The sequence below is a fragment of the Pezoporus occidentalis genome, unplaced genomic scaffold, assembly GCF_034315485.1.
Source record: "Pezoporus occidentalis ecotype Australia unplaced genomic scaffold, CSIRO_AGI_Poc_V1 ctg131, whole genome shotgun sequence".
NCBI lineage: Eukaryota > Metazoa > Chordata > Aves > Psittaciformes > Psittacidae > Pezoporus > Pezoporus occidentalis.
The window spans coordinates 73101-86853 of record NW_026913115.1 but is presented as its reverse complement, the minus strand read 5'-3'; the positions used below and the strand labels follow the sequence as shown (position 1 = coordinate 86853).

The 13753-nt window shown below is 40.6% G+C and overlaps 1 protein-coding gene across 16 annotated transcripts in view; it reads right to left on the bottom strand.

Annotated features, from left to right (window-relative positions):
* The window catches only part of SERGEF (secretion regulating guanine nucleotide exchange factor), a 165253-nt gene extending 152089 nt beyond the window's left edge, over nt 1-13164 (bottom strand). For 14 of the 16 annotated variants that reach the window (XR_009962860.1, XR_009962861.1, XR_009962866.1 and 11 more), the window contains exons 1-8: nt 13042-13164; nt 11345-11483; nt 10499-10654; nt 10081-10175; nt 8678-8738; nt 7154-7267; nt 6795-6857; nt 3281-3439 (exon numbers count right to left, since the gene is read on the bottom strand). Coding sequence is in view for 7 of the 16 variants with exons in the window: in XM_062608866.1 (XP_062464850.1) it covers nt 3281-3439; nt 6795-6857; nt 7154-7267; nt 8678-8738; nt 10081-10175; nt 10499-10654; nt 11345-11483; nt 13042-13065 (811 nt within the window). In the remaining 9 variants the exon portion in view is untranslated. The remainder of the gene's footprint in view (nt 1-3280; nt 3440-6794; nt 6858-7153; nt 7268-8677; nt 8739-10080; nt 10176-10498; nt 10655-11344; nt 11484-13041) is intronic. The other 2 variants (XM_062608871.1, XM_062608868.1) reach the window with 2 other exon arrangements.
* Nucleotides 13165-13753: the final 589 nt, after the last annotated feature.

The following is a 13753-nucleotide window of genomic DNA, read 5'->3' as shown; positions in this document are numbered from 1 at the left end:
AGTTAACATTGTTAAGCAGAGTGATTCAAGGCAGCTGCTCATTATTATTCAAAAATAACATCACCTATACTGCAGTGGTGCTCCTTGTGCCATTAGGCAGAGTGCTGGAAAGGAGGCAAACCGTTTTGCAAAGCAGCTACCTGAAAAGAATACCTGCGCTTGGAATCTGAAGCAAGAAGAATGCATCTGGTCTGTCCTTCACGTAACAGTACTGGCCTGTCCTAACTGAAAAGTATACCTGAAAGTCACTCAATACAAGCATTCACGCAGAAAATAACTAAAGACACTAAGAAGTTCACATCTTATCAGAAACCTGACCAAAAAGTAACTGGGGTCTCTCAACCTTCATCTTTTTAGATCAACCATCATTGACCAGGACCATCACTAGTAGCAGAATAATGTAACTTATTTTGAAACAGTACTAGTGGTGTCACAAAGCTCAGTTGTGTTTTTCTCCATTATGTAAATCAGCAATCCAGATAGAAAAAGAAGCAGTTACTTGTCTTGAAGGATTTTGTAAGTTATTTTACAGTAAGATTGTGTCTTTTGGACTCTTTCCATTGTACATCTCTATGATTAAAAAGAATAAAGAATTGGAGGTGAGGATCAGTTAAAGGTGAGGACGGAAAACACAACATACTATAAAAACATCCCTTAATGCTGTTAAGTCAAGCAATTAATTTTTTGGGATTTATCTTAATGAATCTGAACTGCTTTGTGCTAGAAACTATAGCAAATGAAGAGAGTTGACAAAACTCTAAAGTGAAATGACAGAAAACAGGACTCTTCAGAACTGCGGCTGAATGAGGTAGAATATATAACGAAAGATATGTGGGTATTAAAATGATTTCAGGTGCAATTGAAATCCCTTGTAAAGACAGCAGGGAAGAAATGAAAAAAACGTTGTGTGTTTTGCTTTAGATTGCAACGCAAAATTTTGACAATAGCATGAAGGAAAAACAAAGCAAGCCTTCTAAAACAGGTTGCTTTACATAAGAGGGAAAGCCTAATACAGAAGAAAATATTTGTGCTGTGTTCCTTTTCTTCTGATAACAAAAGTTGGTAACTTGATTTAAAAGACTCACTTCAAAAGTGTCAAACCACTGCATTCTTGAAGCTGCCTCCAGATGGTTCCTTTTAACAACATCACTGTCATTTACTTTTCAGTGTTCCATTAGTTCTGCGGTCAAGCACTACTCAGCTGGCAGATAAAGATCAAAATGTCATTTTGAAATGGCAGAATTTGTGTATTGATGTATGAACAGAGTGTCCAGCTTTTATCCACCCAGTTTCTTCCTGTGTTTTTCCAATGAGAAAAGTTTTAATTTGCTGTCAAAACCACTGCAATTATGAATGTTTTATTACTACTACTCTGACCAGGATTAATGTTCTAGGGAAAAAAAAAGCCAACAAATTCAAACAGTATTTGTAATGGCCTCTTAAAATTTCACTGCTTTCAGTGGAAAACACAACACTCCAAAGTGGAATGCATGCTGCCCAGAGGATGCACAAGACAATCTACTGGAGGGAAGGTAAAAAAAAAAAAAAAAATAAATAGATCAATTAGTATTTTAATTACTAATGCTTTTTAGTTAATAAAAATAGTACTTCTAGTAGCGTTTATTTCACCTTTATCTCATCTTTTTAAAGGTTCAACTGTGCATGTTTTATAGGTTGCATAACAGATGACAGCAGTGCATGTCTAATTTATAAATACATCAGTATAAATATATTGGGGTGCATGCTAAAAAAAAATACATATATAGGAGTGCACAGCCAGTAAAGTCTGGAGAACATTCGTTTATGGGTCTTCAGTACTATATAGCAACATTTGCTTCCTTGCTGGAAGTAGGCAAAAATAATGGAGGAAGTACTGCATGCAGAGAAAACTTTCCAAGTGGGCTGCTTTTTCAGTTACTTGCAGGTTAAACCTGCAAGTTTAACCACAGGCAACAAGTGATTTTTCAGAAACAGTTAAGTGCTTAGCTCACACTATGCCTAGCAGATGAGAAACCCTTGAAAGTCCCGTGAGATTCTGATTGGTATCTAGAGGCTGCCAAAGGCCATTAGAAATCTTATTCTGGATGATTTAGGTTCAGGTCCCTTGACTTCGAAAGAGATTTAGTATTCTAAATACATAAAATTGAGTTTCAGCAATAACTTAGCACTGCATCGCTTGGCCCGTTTTCTAATGCAGATGTAAAAAAATCAACCTATTTTTATTTAAATTCCTTTGGAACACTCACCAAAATAAATCCCTGCTAGTCACTTGACACTTTCTTTTTTTTTACTTGCTAAAAATCACCTACTAAAATATTTACTTCATTTCTGCAGTGGCCATGGGTAAGTATCAACGTGGTGAAACAGTAAAGTTACTAAAACTTCAGGGAAATTTTACTTAGTGGGTGTGCATCATTAAGAAATAGCAAAGTAAGGAAACCACATTGACAAGACTTTTTTAAAATCATATTATCCCAACTAAGGTCTTTTTTCTATCATTTCTGTTCCACTGAGAATGACACAGAGCGCTTTAGAATTATACATTTTGAGATAAATTCTTTTAGTGCACCTTAAAAGTTTCCAAGCAGTACATGACACCGACTACGGCTCTGAAACTGTCAGTATAGCATTCTCTAAAACTCAGAGTTCAAACACTCCTTTTAACTAGCTAAGAAAGCAGCTAGAAGAACGCAGGGTTTTTCTACTCATACGTCACATCCCTCCAAATTCTAGCACCAAGAGTTCACAGAGTTGTTTCACTCATATATTCTCACTCTTCCCTTTGGATGCAATTGCTCCTATGCAGTAACTTTTTCCCCTTCTGTGTTACCCCACAGGCACTACCACTATCACTGATGGCCTTGGCCAGTGACAGGTCCACTTTGGAGCTGGCTGACACTGGCCCCATGAGACACAAGAGAAGCTTCTAGCAGCTTCCCACAGAAGCCATCCCTGCAGCCCCCCTGCTACCAAAACCTTGCCATGCACGCCCAATACAACCAGTAACCTGATTATGCACACAGCCTGCATCCCTCTAGTGCGTACATGCAGGTGCTACTGCCTTTATAAAGACACCTAGGCCCTCTGATCTTTAATAGTAATACTTCAGGGACAAAAGCCAAAGGATGTCTGTCCATCACTTTCAAAAGATAACCACTGCTCAGGTTAAACTGCAGAACCCTGCATGCAACCAGTATCATTGAGAAAGAACACTGTTTGCATGCAATAAAGACAATTAACTGTTTTGGTGCCGTATGTTACTCCATTTCAGTTATCCTACCTGTTTGTGCCACCAAGTGGGTCCAGCCGCTCCAAACTGCTCCAATCTTTTCATGTGAGAAAAACTGAGTGTCTATCTTCTTCGGCTCAGCAAGAAAGATCTCTTTGCTCACTAGCTGCCCATGTTTGTTGCTACCCCAGACATACAAGTGTCCTTCATCTACAGTAGACAGAGAAGTAAAATATGTTGAAAATGGTATACATAGACCGCCACTAGATACAAGCTTTGACTCAAAACAGCGATGCGAAGGAAAGAACAATATTTCATTCAATTTGTGTTTTCAAAGTATGCTTTTTCCTACCACTTTAACAAAAGCATGCACACTGTAACTAGGACATCAGAAATATTTTCAAGGGCCTTAACAACACAGCCTGTTTTCCAAGGGCTACACTGGCTCCCTGAAACAACCCAAGCTCAAACTGCCTTGACCTCATTTCTGCTGTGTTTTTCATTAGAAAACTAACCAAAGCAGTCAACTTCTCTGAGAAAAAGAAAATCAAAGCATCTTAGGGACCCTCATGGAGCAGTCCATCTCAGTTCACTCTGGTTTTGCAGGCCTGCTTTCACCTCCACCCCAAAGCTCTGATTCAGTCCAGTAAACTATCTTATGAATTGCAGCAAATAATTTAACTCCCTTCCATTCCTGGGACTCTTCAAAGCCTGGCTGGCGGCTCCTTCTCTGCATTACAGTCTCCCAACTTCTCTACAAGAGCTACAGACTTCTAGCTCTGCTCATAACTCTGCCTTCTTCAGCTTGAGCAAATTCAGTAAATCCCCTAAAGCAGGAACAGTTTAATGCTCCTTGTCTCACCTTGGGCAGACACACAGCTATGAACATACAACTAAAGCAGGTGCCACCTATTACAAGGCAAAATTAAAATATTACCATGCCTCAAAACAATGCTAGACAAGTAGTGAGAGACTTCGGTAAGTCATCACTTGTCTCCCCACCTCTTTTCTAGAGTAAGCATTTGTGCAAGTGCACACCCCACGATTCCACCCACACGAATAACTATATTTACAGAAACATCCACACCTCTTCATATGTTTTACCAGTGCAAGCTGGAGTTGCTCACAGCCTAACAACCAATTGACTGTAACAAGATGACTGTTCAGATGAGTCTTTCTGCAGGTATTACATACAATTAGTTCCATCTTTTCAGCAGAAAATCATTCTGCTCAGGTTCTAGGCCTCTATGTTGAAAAAAAAAACAAAACCAAACATAATCCACAAGACACACTTAACAGAATACCAGGCCTCTTGAAGTCCTCTCCCATCCTGTATAAACTGCAAGATTAAGAATTGAATCCTGCACACATGAAGTACATGATCATGAGCGCAGAAAGACTGGAAGCCATATCATTTCCAACAGGGAATTGTTCCAAGCACATCTCCACTGCATTCAAAGCTTCTGAAAGTCTCAGGTCAGCACTGCACTTTACAAGCAGTGTGACAGAAGCAAATCTTTCAGAGGGAGAAAAAAAAGTAGGACTTAAGCTACAACAATGATCTCAGTTTGGTAAAAGTAACAAAGAATGAGCTATGGTGAAAAATAGGGCAGGGGTAACCAAGCACTTCTCAAGTTACACGTTATTGAGAGTCATTGGCAGGACCTCCCACATTCCTCATTAAGACAACACAATTGAAATGAAAAGGAAAAACAAATCAAGCAACTGTTTTACTCAACTTCTCCACAGAAATTGATAAACCTCCTCCCAGAGTGAAGTACCTTCTGAAGAGAAAAAAAACAGAGGTGACAGAAACAGCTTATTTCAACAAAAAAAAAAAAAATATTGTGGTCATTCATGTTTCCACAGCTAAGATACACTGCCTCTGTCACCTCCTTTGCTTTTCCAGAAGGTGCATTTACTTCATCCTGGGAAATATCATATGCTCAACTCTCATCTCATTTCTTGAGATTTTCTTTTTCACCTCAACTCAGTTTTCTTTAAGTAAAACTTAGGACACTTGGCACCATATTCCCATCACCGGAGGTTTCTGCCTAATTTGGGTAGAGTACCATTCCCTTTATTTTTTCCTCCAAAACAAAAAAAAAAAAAAAGGAATCCTTTCAAAAGGATAACAGATCTTCTCAAAAAGATCCTTTTCAGGAACCGCCACTCACATTTGCAACAACCCACTTGAACAGATGTGTCAAACCCTGCCTGACCGCAGGTGTTTGGTATCCTACCAGCAGGTGGCTCATGGAGCAGAGCCAAAGTAAACGCATCACAGCGTGAGATTCCCAGAAAAAAATCCCCACTTCAGTACTACACCCTGCAGTACTGTATCTGCTTACCATATCATCTACCCTTAAAATATAAAGTATTTTAACCAATAACAAGTATTACTCATGATGAAGGGCAGCAATAGCATCACATTATTAAAGTCTCTGGCACTTGCTCTGTTCATCTTGGTCACCCTGCTGTCCAATATACTGCTCTCTTGAATAAAAAGAGAAAGCATTAAAGAATTATCTTTATTTAGGGTACTAATTAGCTAAAGAAGATTCTATTTGTCCTTATAATCTTCACTAATCACATACACACTCTGCATCACAGAATTCAATATAATTTACATCTTGGAACATCAACCCATACAACTAAACCTCTGTAGATCAGCATAAGCAAATACTCGCAGTGCTTCCTGAATGACAACAAAGGTACCAGATGGCTGCCTATTTGCTAAGAACTTGTTCCTATGAAGTCTGGTGAAGTCTTGTCTTCATAAGGTTCAATATGTTTTCCACATTTCAAAACCGTAAAGTTACAGAAGGAAAAGCTATTCTGTTTCCCCTTCTCCTTATCTACAACAACAACACAAATCTTTATTAGACTTTCATTACTGGATACTCAATACTCCAGCATGGAAGTACTGCCTAAAGATCAAAGAACAAATGATAGACATTATGGAAGTGCTTAAGTGATTAAAGCAACTTCCTACTGCTTTAAATAAGCCTTGTGCTCTCACACTGCTTTACACAGATTTGCTCAGTTACATTAGAGCCACCTAAGACAGTTCTGGCTATTTCACGCCCTTGCACAGCACAGTCCTATGCAGAGGCATTACCTCATGTAAAAGAAGGATAGCCACAGCAGTCCTTCTTGGAACAACCACTTAAGCTTTCTCCATGCACAAAGGGCTGCACTGGTTCCAGTGCTCAACCATCCAGAGTTATCCAACTGCAGCTCCAGAGACTTACCCAAGCATGTACTTCCACAAATCCTTTCAGAGTTTCTAATCATTAAGTATGAGCCCAGACCTTTACTTACTCATTAGGGCTAAGTCCAATCTCAAGAAGAAACACACAGAACTCAGATAATTCAAAACATGAATTTAAAAAAAAAAAAATAATAAAGTTCTCAGAATCCAAAGCTATTGCAAAACAATTAACCAGCACTAATGAGACCAGAGCAACTTTTACCAGTCTAACCAAAAGCAAAAAACATTTCCAAAGCACACAAACCTTTACAGGTGGAGACAAGGACTTCCACTTCTGTACCTAACGCCTACCTGTGAGCGACACTGAATCATAGGACCCTGCAGCAACTGCCTTCACCTTTACATCTTCCAGACCTAAAGAAAAATTAGTCTCAAAATCTGTAGAGCAGGTATCATTTTATGCATAGACATGCATACAACAGGATGACAATGAATTTTATAACAAGAGCCTCTGCTTTTTACCCATAGACATTGCAAGACTCTACCATTTTCCCCCATAGATTATGATCTCATACGCTCATTCTATCCTTCAAATACTTCACTATATGTTTAGAACACCAGGCAGCTTTATTATAAAAGGATGCTGTATATCACTCAAATTATATTTCTGCTCTATCCACCTTTGCAAAGGAATATGGTTCCTGGATTACCTGTTACTTCACAAGGTTCCTTTGCTGTCAAGAATAGGGGGAGGATTTTCCCTTGGTGTGCACGCTTTGCCCGAGATGCCATGCCAGTTCCCCACTGAAGCACTAAACCACTCTCTTTCCAGAATAAACACAGATAGAGGAGATTAAAATACATCAGTGACTAACAAAAGCACTTAAATCACTAATTAGCTTTAAAGGTACATTAACTTCATTTTTACTGATTCAAACTGCACTTTAAAAGACCTTTATGCCAAAAACCATAAAGATAACCCTGGTGATGTCATTGAGCAACAAATAGTTCTAGTCTCATTATACCAATATTTTACTCTCCTAAGACCAAGAGAATACTAAGCAATCTGTCTCAGCTCTGAGGTCTGTATTAGGACATTACTGAGGCCTCAGTAACAGAAATCCCATAGCTGTAGCGCCTCAGGAATTTACTAGTATAAACTCAGTAGAGAGCTTTACTAGTATAAGCTGTAAGTAGAGAATTTACTAGTATAATGCACTTTCTCTGCCCTTTTCTTTCTTCATGCTTATTTGTTTGGGCAGTCCAGCACACTGAGGGCATGAAGTCACTTTTCTCCTCAGGAAAATCTGACCTAGCTCTGAATCAAGATGTTCACTGAGCGCAGAGCTCAAGGAAGCTTAATCCCCTTAATTCATACAAGAATCAGACATCCCACTCTTCTTCCAAGCATCTCTTTTAATCTCCAGCTAGGTTCCACTACCTGGAATCCATACTGAAGTTCATACAGAACTACAACCAAATAAAAGAGTGCATATAGTTTGTTGCTCCACAAGTTTAACACAACCATGCATATTGGAAGGATTTGATTTCTACAGTTATTCCATAAACAAACTCAAAGCCTCCAAGAACAGCAGGAGAAATATTTAGAAGTTATGACTGGCCCAAGTATACACACAGCAGTAGGAGAGTCAGAGGACCAAATTTCTCAAGGTGTGAAATTAACTGAGTAGAGCCTCTCCCTCCCCCCCCCCCCCCCCAAGTTTCACTGTTGCCATTTTTCCGGGTGTCAGTTTCAAATACACCATTAAAAAGGCCACATTTCATTTGCAGTTCCATTTTGAAACAACTTACACAAACCAAATCCATTATTTTGCATTTCATAACAAATTCAAAATCCTCAGAAGATACTTTGATGGACCAGAAATATTTTTTCCAGAAAAAGCCTCCTTATGTGATTTTGTTTCCGAACAGGACAAAAGAAATCAGGAAGTATTCCACCCATCAGAAAATTAACTTGTTAATAAACCATTACTCTGAGGTACTGAAGAGCAGTTCTTCACCACCAATTTCCACAAAGATGATTCTAGGATGTTTATTATTCATGTTAATTTGTGCCAAAATCTTAGTATAAGACTTTCAGGAGTATTTTTGTTGTAATAGTTTAAAAGAAGCTAAAATAAATTTCATCTTCTTTCCCTCCCTGTCCTCCTCCAAGCCATTAAAACTCCATTTCATTTGTTAATAAAATTATATTAAAACTATGACGTATTTACCTGTAGCAACAAGGGCATGCCTCAGTCCTGCAGCAACATCCACCACTTTCTCTTTGAGAGACTACTCAAAGAAAAATAGAAGAAAAAAAAAGTATTTTAGTTGCTTTTTGCATTTAGTGCCTCTTGTCACAATGCATATCAACATTTTGTATCATAATGGAAGTACATTTTGGCCAACAAAAAGTAGTGGGAACATCTTCCAATAAATAAATAAGCCAAGCAAAGCAACTGTATGTACAGCTTTGTGGCAATAAATAAAAAGCCACAGTAAATACCTTCACATAAAAGAAGGAACCTTGGCAATACAAGTAAGTTTATTTCTTAATTTTAACTCAGTGTTCCTCAAGAATTACACCAAAACATCCACAGCAAGTACTGGTCACAAGTGTCTACAGATACCACCACCTATATGCAAGAAAAACATGAGTCAGAGTCCAATCTTCAGAATTTACAACTGAAGGTACTGAACAATGGAGAAATTAGCATCTACTTTGCCCATTCTATTTCCTTGGAAGCTGATATTGTTTGGTAAATAATGGAAGTCAGCTAAGAAGCAAGTCAATGTACTTGTCAATTCCTTTATATGTAAACTAAACATCATTTTAATCTCAAAAGTGATAAAATTAATGTTTATTCTCTTAAGTCTAGTTTTCCGGCAGCTACATACACATTATTATTTTGGGGGTGACCAAGCTTATTTTTAATCTAACTGCTTTTCATAGCCAAGAAATAATACTACAGTCCTCATTTTGGGGGAAGAAACTCTGATAGTTATAAATGTACTCAATAAACCCAACACATACTTAACAGAACTGCTGCACAAGAAGCACAAAAGCAGTAGATAAAAGAATTGGCATAGCTAACTCTGCTGAACTCCACAGTACAAGCTGGGTTTTTTTCAGGGTGGATTACTGTTTTGCTTTGAACTACTGAGCATAAAACTCCAACAAGGTACAGTGAAGGTACATACCCTTTAAGTAGCAAAACATATCTAGTATCTTACAAACTTGAGACAAAAGTTAGAGAAAATTTGCACAGTTTCACTACCTGTAGTATCACTTTACATCACCTGAGCATCAGATTAATTCTGCAGATGTTATCAAAATACATTATGAAACATTAGAATCCCTAGTGAAAAAGACAACTTTATTAGAAGTAGGTAACTTCATACAATAAGAAAAGCCATTTCTGGCTTATAAGCCATTTCTGGCAATAAGAAAAGGTCACTTCTGGATCAATGATCACCTTTGGTCCTTTTTTTAAATTTATTGTAACAGATAGGCTTTATAAAAAATAGTTGAAGAGTCTATCTTAAAGCCCACTGACATCAGATGGCCTTTGTAGGTTGCTGGAAGCAATATAAAGTACAGAGGTCTGAAGCACAATTCCTTTCAAATCTTTACCTCAATCTTTTGTGGAATCAAGCAGGGACCTGAAATTTGAGGAACTCCCAACTGTCCAAAAGAGTTAGATCCACAGGACAGAACTAGACCAGATCCTGTAAATGAAGTGTTAGAGCCAAATCAGTAAAGCTGAGAGCAAAAGCTAAGCACTCCAACATTACAACAAGCAAAATATCTCAGTCAAGTAACTCAGAAAAAGTACTTAACATGTCCCATTCCAAAGCCCCATAGGCTTCTGGTCTTACACACCATGTTCAGCAAAAGGTTCACTGGGATACAAGGAACATGGATGGAGTAGCTCTGTTTGCAAGGCAAAACATGTGAGTGCTAGTGGGTCACACAAGCAACAGCAATGTGGAACTTTCAGTGTGCTCTCTACATGAAGATGTTTCTTCAGCTCTTAGAAAGTCAGATTTACCTACTAACATGATTGTGAAATCCCAGCCACAGGCAACTTGTTTTACACAAAATCCAGTCAGGGCAGTGCACAAAGTAAAACGTAGTACATCTTCTTTGTGATTCAATCCCAACTGCCCATCTTTGTTATGGCCACATACAAAGAGCTCTCCCGCACCTGAAAATAAAAATACATAAATAAGTTAAATTCATGTTCCACTGCACAAACTAAAAATACAAGTGTACATCCATGATATCCTGTCATAAATAATGCCAGTGATTATGTGTCATTTTAGGCACTGCAATCATGCAAAAAGAAGCAGTTACTTCTGATGCATCAGAACCATCTCTGAATAAGTATGACTATGAAGAGCTGGGTTTGTCAAGGAAAACAATCCATACAGTAAGGCACCTCTCACTAAGATGCATGATGCGCTTTTTTACCACATTGATATCTGTCAGTATCCTTTCTTTCCCATACTTAGCTATGGCATACAGCAGAAACTTGCCAAGACCAGATGCTATCTTGTGCTCCTTACCTTACAACTTCTCAAAACTTAGTAACATCCCACTTGACTCCTGTCTCCCACCCCCCATCCTCAACACAGAAAAACTGGCTACTTTGTATGAAAAGCTGTTATATGAAAGAGCTTAAGAAACAGTCCTCACATAGCCATAAAATGACCACACAAGATGAGCAAATCCGGAATTTCCCCATTGAGCTAATTGGCACAGGAGGAACCTGTTTTGCAGCTAAGAATGATTACTTGCTCAGAAACAGTGCTCAGGTGAAAGCACCAAACCAACAGGGAAAGAGACAAAATTGCGTTTGGAAGTCACACACTCCATGCAATTGCAATGTTTTTACCAGTGATAACTGCAGAATGTCCCCCTCCTCCAGTAACACTTTTAATGTCTTGACATTTGCAGGAAACATCTCTCAATGCCTGAGGTACCAGCACATCCTCTTTATGACCAAGACCAAGTTGTCCATAGCTGTTCGCACCCTTCAAATGCACATAGAAGAACAACACATTTTTTTTAAAAGTTAACAAAAAAGGTACACATCTGCTCCTAAGAGCAAACGAGGGGTATGTCACCAGGTAGCCTGTCAGTATCTGCTCCTGAAAATCCCCCAAAATGGAAACCTTCTTTCTTGCTGCTGTCATACAGGACGCCCAGAACTAGAGCCCAGGACCATCCCAACTTTGCTGCCATTAAGGCTGCCCCTCCAACCCCAGAATTTTAAGAAACATATTGGAATATGTCCTGGTAAGCCTTCAACTGCAGATGATCAGTTACTAAGGATGAAAGCCTCATTACCAGGATGATTACCACCTGTTTAACATTCCTGATTCCCACTCATCACTAAAATCTTATTCATGCCAATGCTTTCTGGCAATCCACCTCCAAATGATTAGGAAGACATGCTAGCTTGTTCTGGAGCCTAAACAAGTAAAGCAGAAACACCTACCCCTCAGAAACTAAGTCTTTCAAACGGTCAAAATGAAAATACACCAATTATAAAAAATTTATAAGTACAAAATTATAGCCACTAAACAAATCATAGAAAGCCACCACAGACAACCTGGTAAGGTGTTGTGGAAATTCTTAGCCAAATTAAGCTCTGTGAAGTGGCCAGCAGTTTTAACAGCAACCTTCATTCACAAAGGTGGATTCAGTAACCTTGCTAGCCCACACACTACAGTAACAGCAAAACTCAACACCCACATTGCTCCCAGCTGGTGATTCCCAAGGGATGCAGCACCTGGTGTATCTTGAAAAGACACATTTAGCAATAAATGTTTTGTACCTATAGAAACGATGATATCTTTGACAAAAGCATGAGGCTGCTCTCCTCAGCCCGCAGTTAACAGGCGGATGTCAGGATCTGAGCTCAACAGGCAGATCAAGTTGTTCTCTCACTGTCACTACTGGTGGTAGACTGTTTTAGAGCATGTTACTACTTAACAGTCATAATTCTTTTCAGATGGCATGTCACAAGCTCTTATTTCAGCCTATAACTCACAATGAATGTTCAAGTCTTCAAAAGCAGGCAAGCTGAGATAAGGTGCAGAAAGAAAACAGGTGCCTGAGGAACTGAGACACACATGCCTATCCCAGCGCCAGCATACCGATCTCCATTTACCCTTCCAAGACTGACGGGTCACTACCAAACATGCTTACCGCAGAGCCAAACGCTCCTGAAGCCAAACGCGCGTCCACCCGTCCCTCATACCTCAGCGGCGGCAGCAGGTCGCGAGCACCGCCCGGGCTCCCAGAGCACAGTCCGAGGCACGTCCCAGCCCCGGCCAGACAAGCCGCGGGGCTCCCAACTCTCAGCTGCCGCGGGAAGCGCGGCGAGGGCGACCCAACACCACTTTACTGTTTTCGGGGAGGGGGGACCTTAGACCGCCCGTGCCCCGGCAAGCGAGGCGAGCGCGGGCCAACAGCGGCGCGCATGGCCCCGACCCCGCAGCAGCCCAAGGGAGGGCGAGCGAGCAGCAGTCCTTCAGCGTCGGTACCTAGCGGCCGCGAGGCAGAACGTGCCGAGCGCCCACTTACCCACGTAAAAAGCCGCGGCTCCATGGGGCCGTCGGCTCCCGGCCCTTCCCGCCACGCAGCAGGCCGGGCAGGAAGAGGCTGGACTGGGGCGGGCTCCGGGGACGCCCCGCCTCACATAGGGCCAGCGCGTCCCGGGGGCCTGTGTGGAGCGGCGGCCACAGTCGAGGTGGTCTGCCTGGGACGGGGGGTTCTCAGAGCCCTCGGGAACGTTTAGAGCCGGCTGTGGAGAGCAGCTGCCGTCTTGATGGCCTCCCCGGTCCCCAGCTCGCTCTACCCCTCTAGTACGCTCCAGCTTTGGCTGCTGCCCGCACGAAGAACTCCCCAAAGCCCAAGCGCCTGGACCTGCCAGCGCTGACAGAGCCCCACGGATGGCGGGGCCACCCGCCGGCGTCGGCGCCTGAAAACGCTTCCTCAGTGCTCACCCGTTTGAACAGGGAAAAAAGACTAAAGCTTTAAAAAATGAGAGGAAAACAAATTAATCCTCAACCAAATCTATACCTTTCTGAATGGAATTAAGGCACATGTGTGGAATTTGTGAACCACAGTATAAAACATACAAACCCTTGGTCAGAAGTGCTTTGTGTTTATTGCTACAGTGCTGAAGGGGGTTTTGCTTATAATAATTAACTCATTTCATTGACATTTACAGCCTCCACCCTAGTTTAAAATACATTATTACTGCTCTATATTGCTAGATGGTTTGGATGTGTGA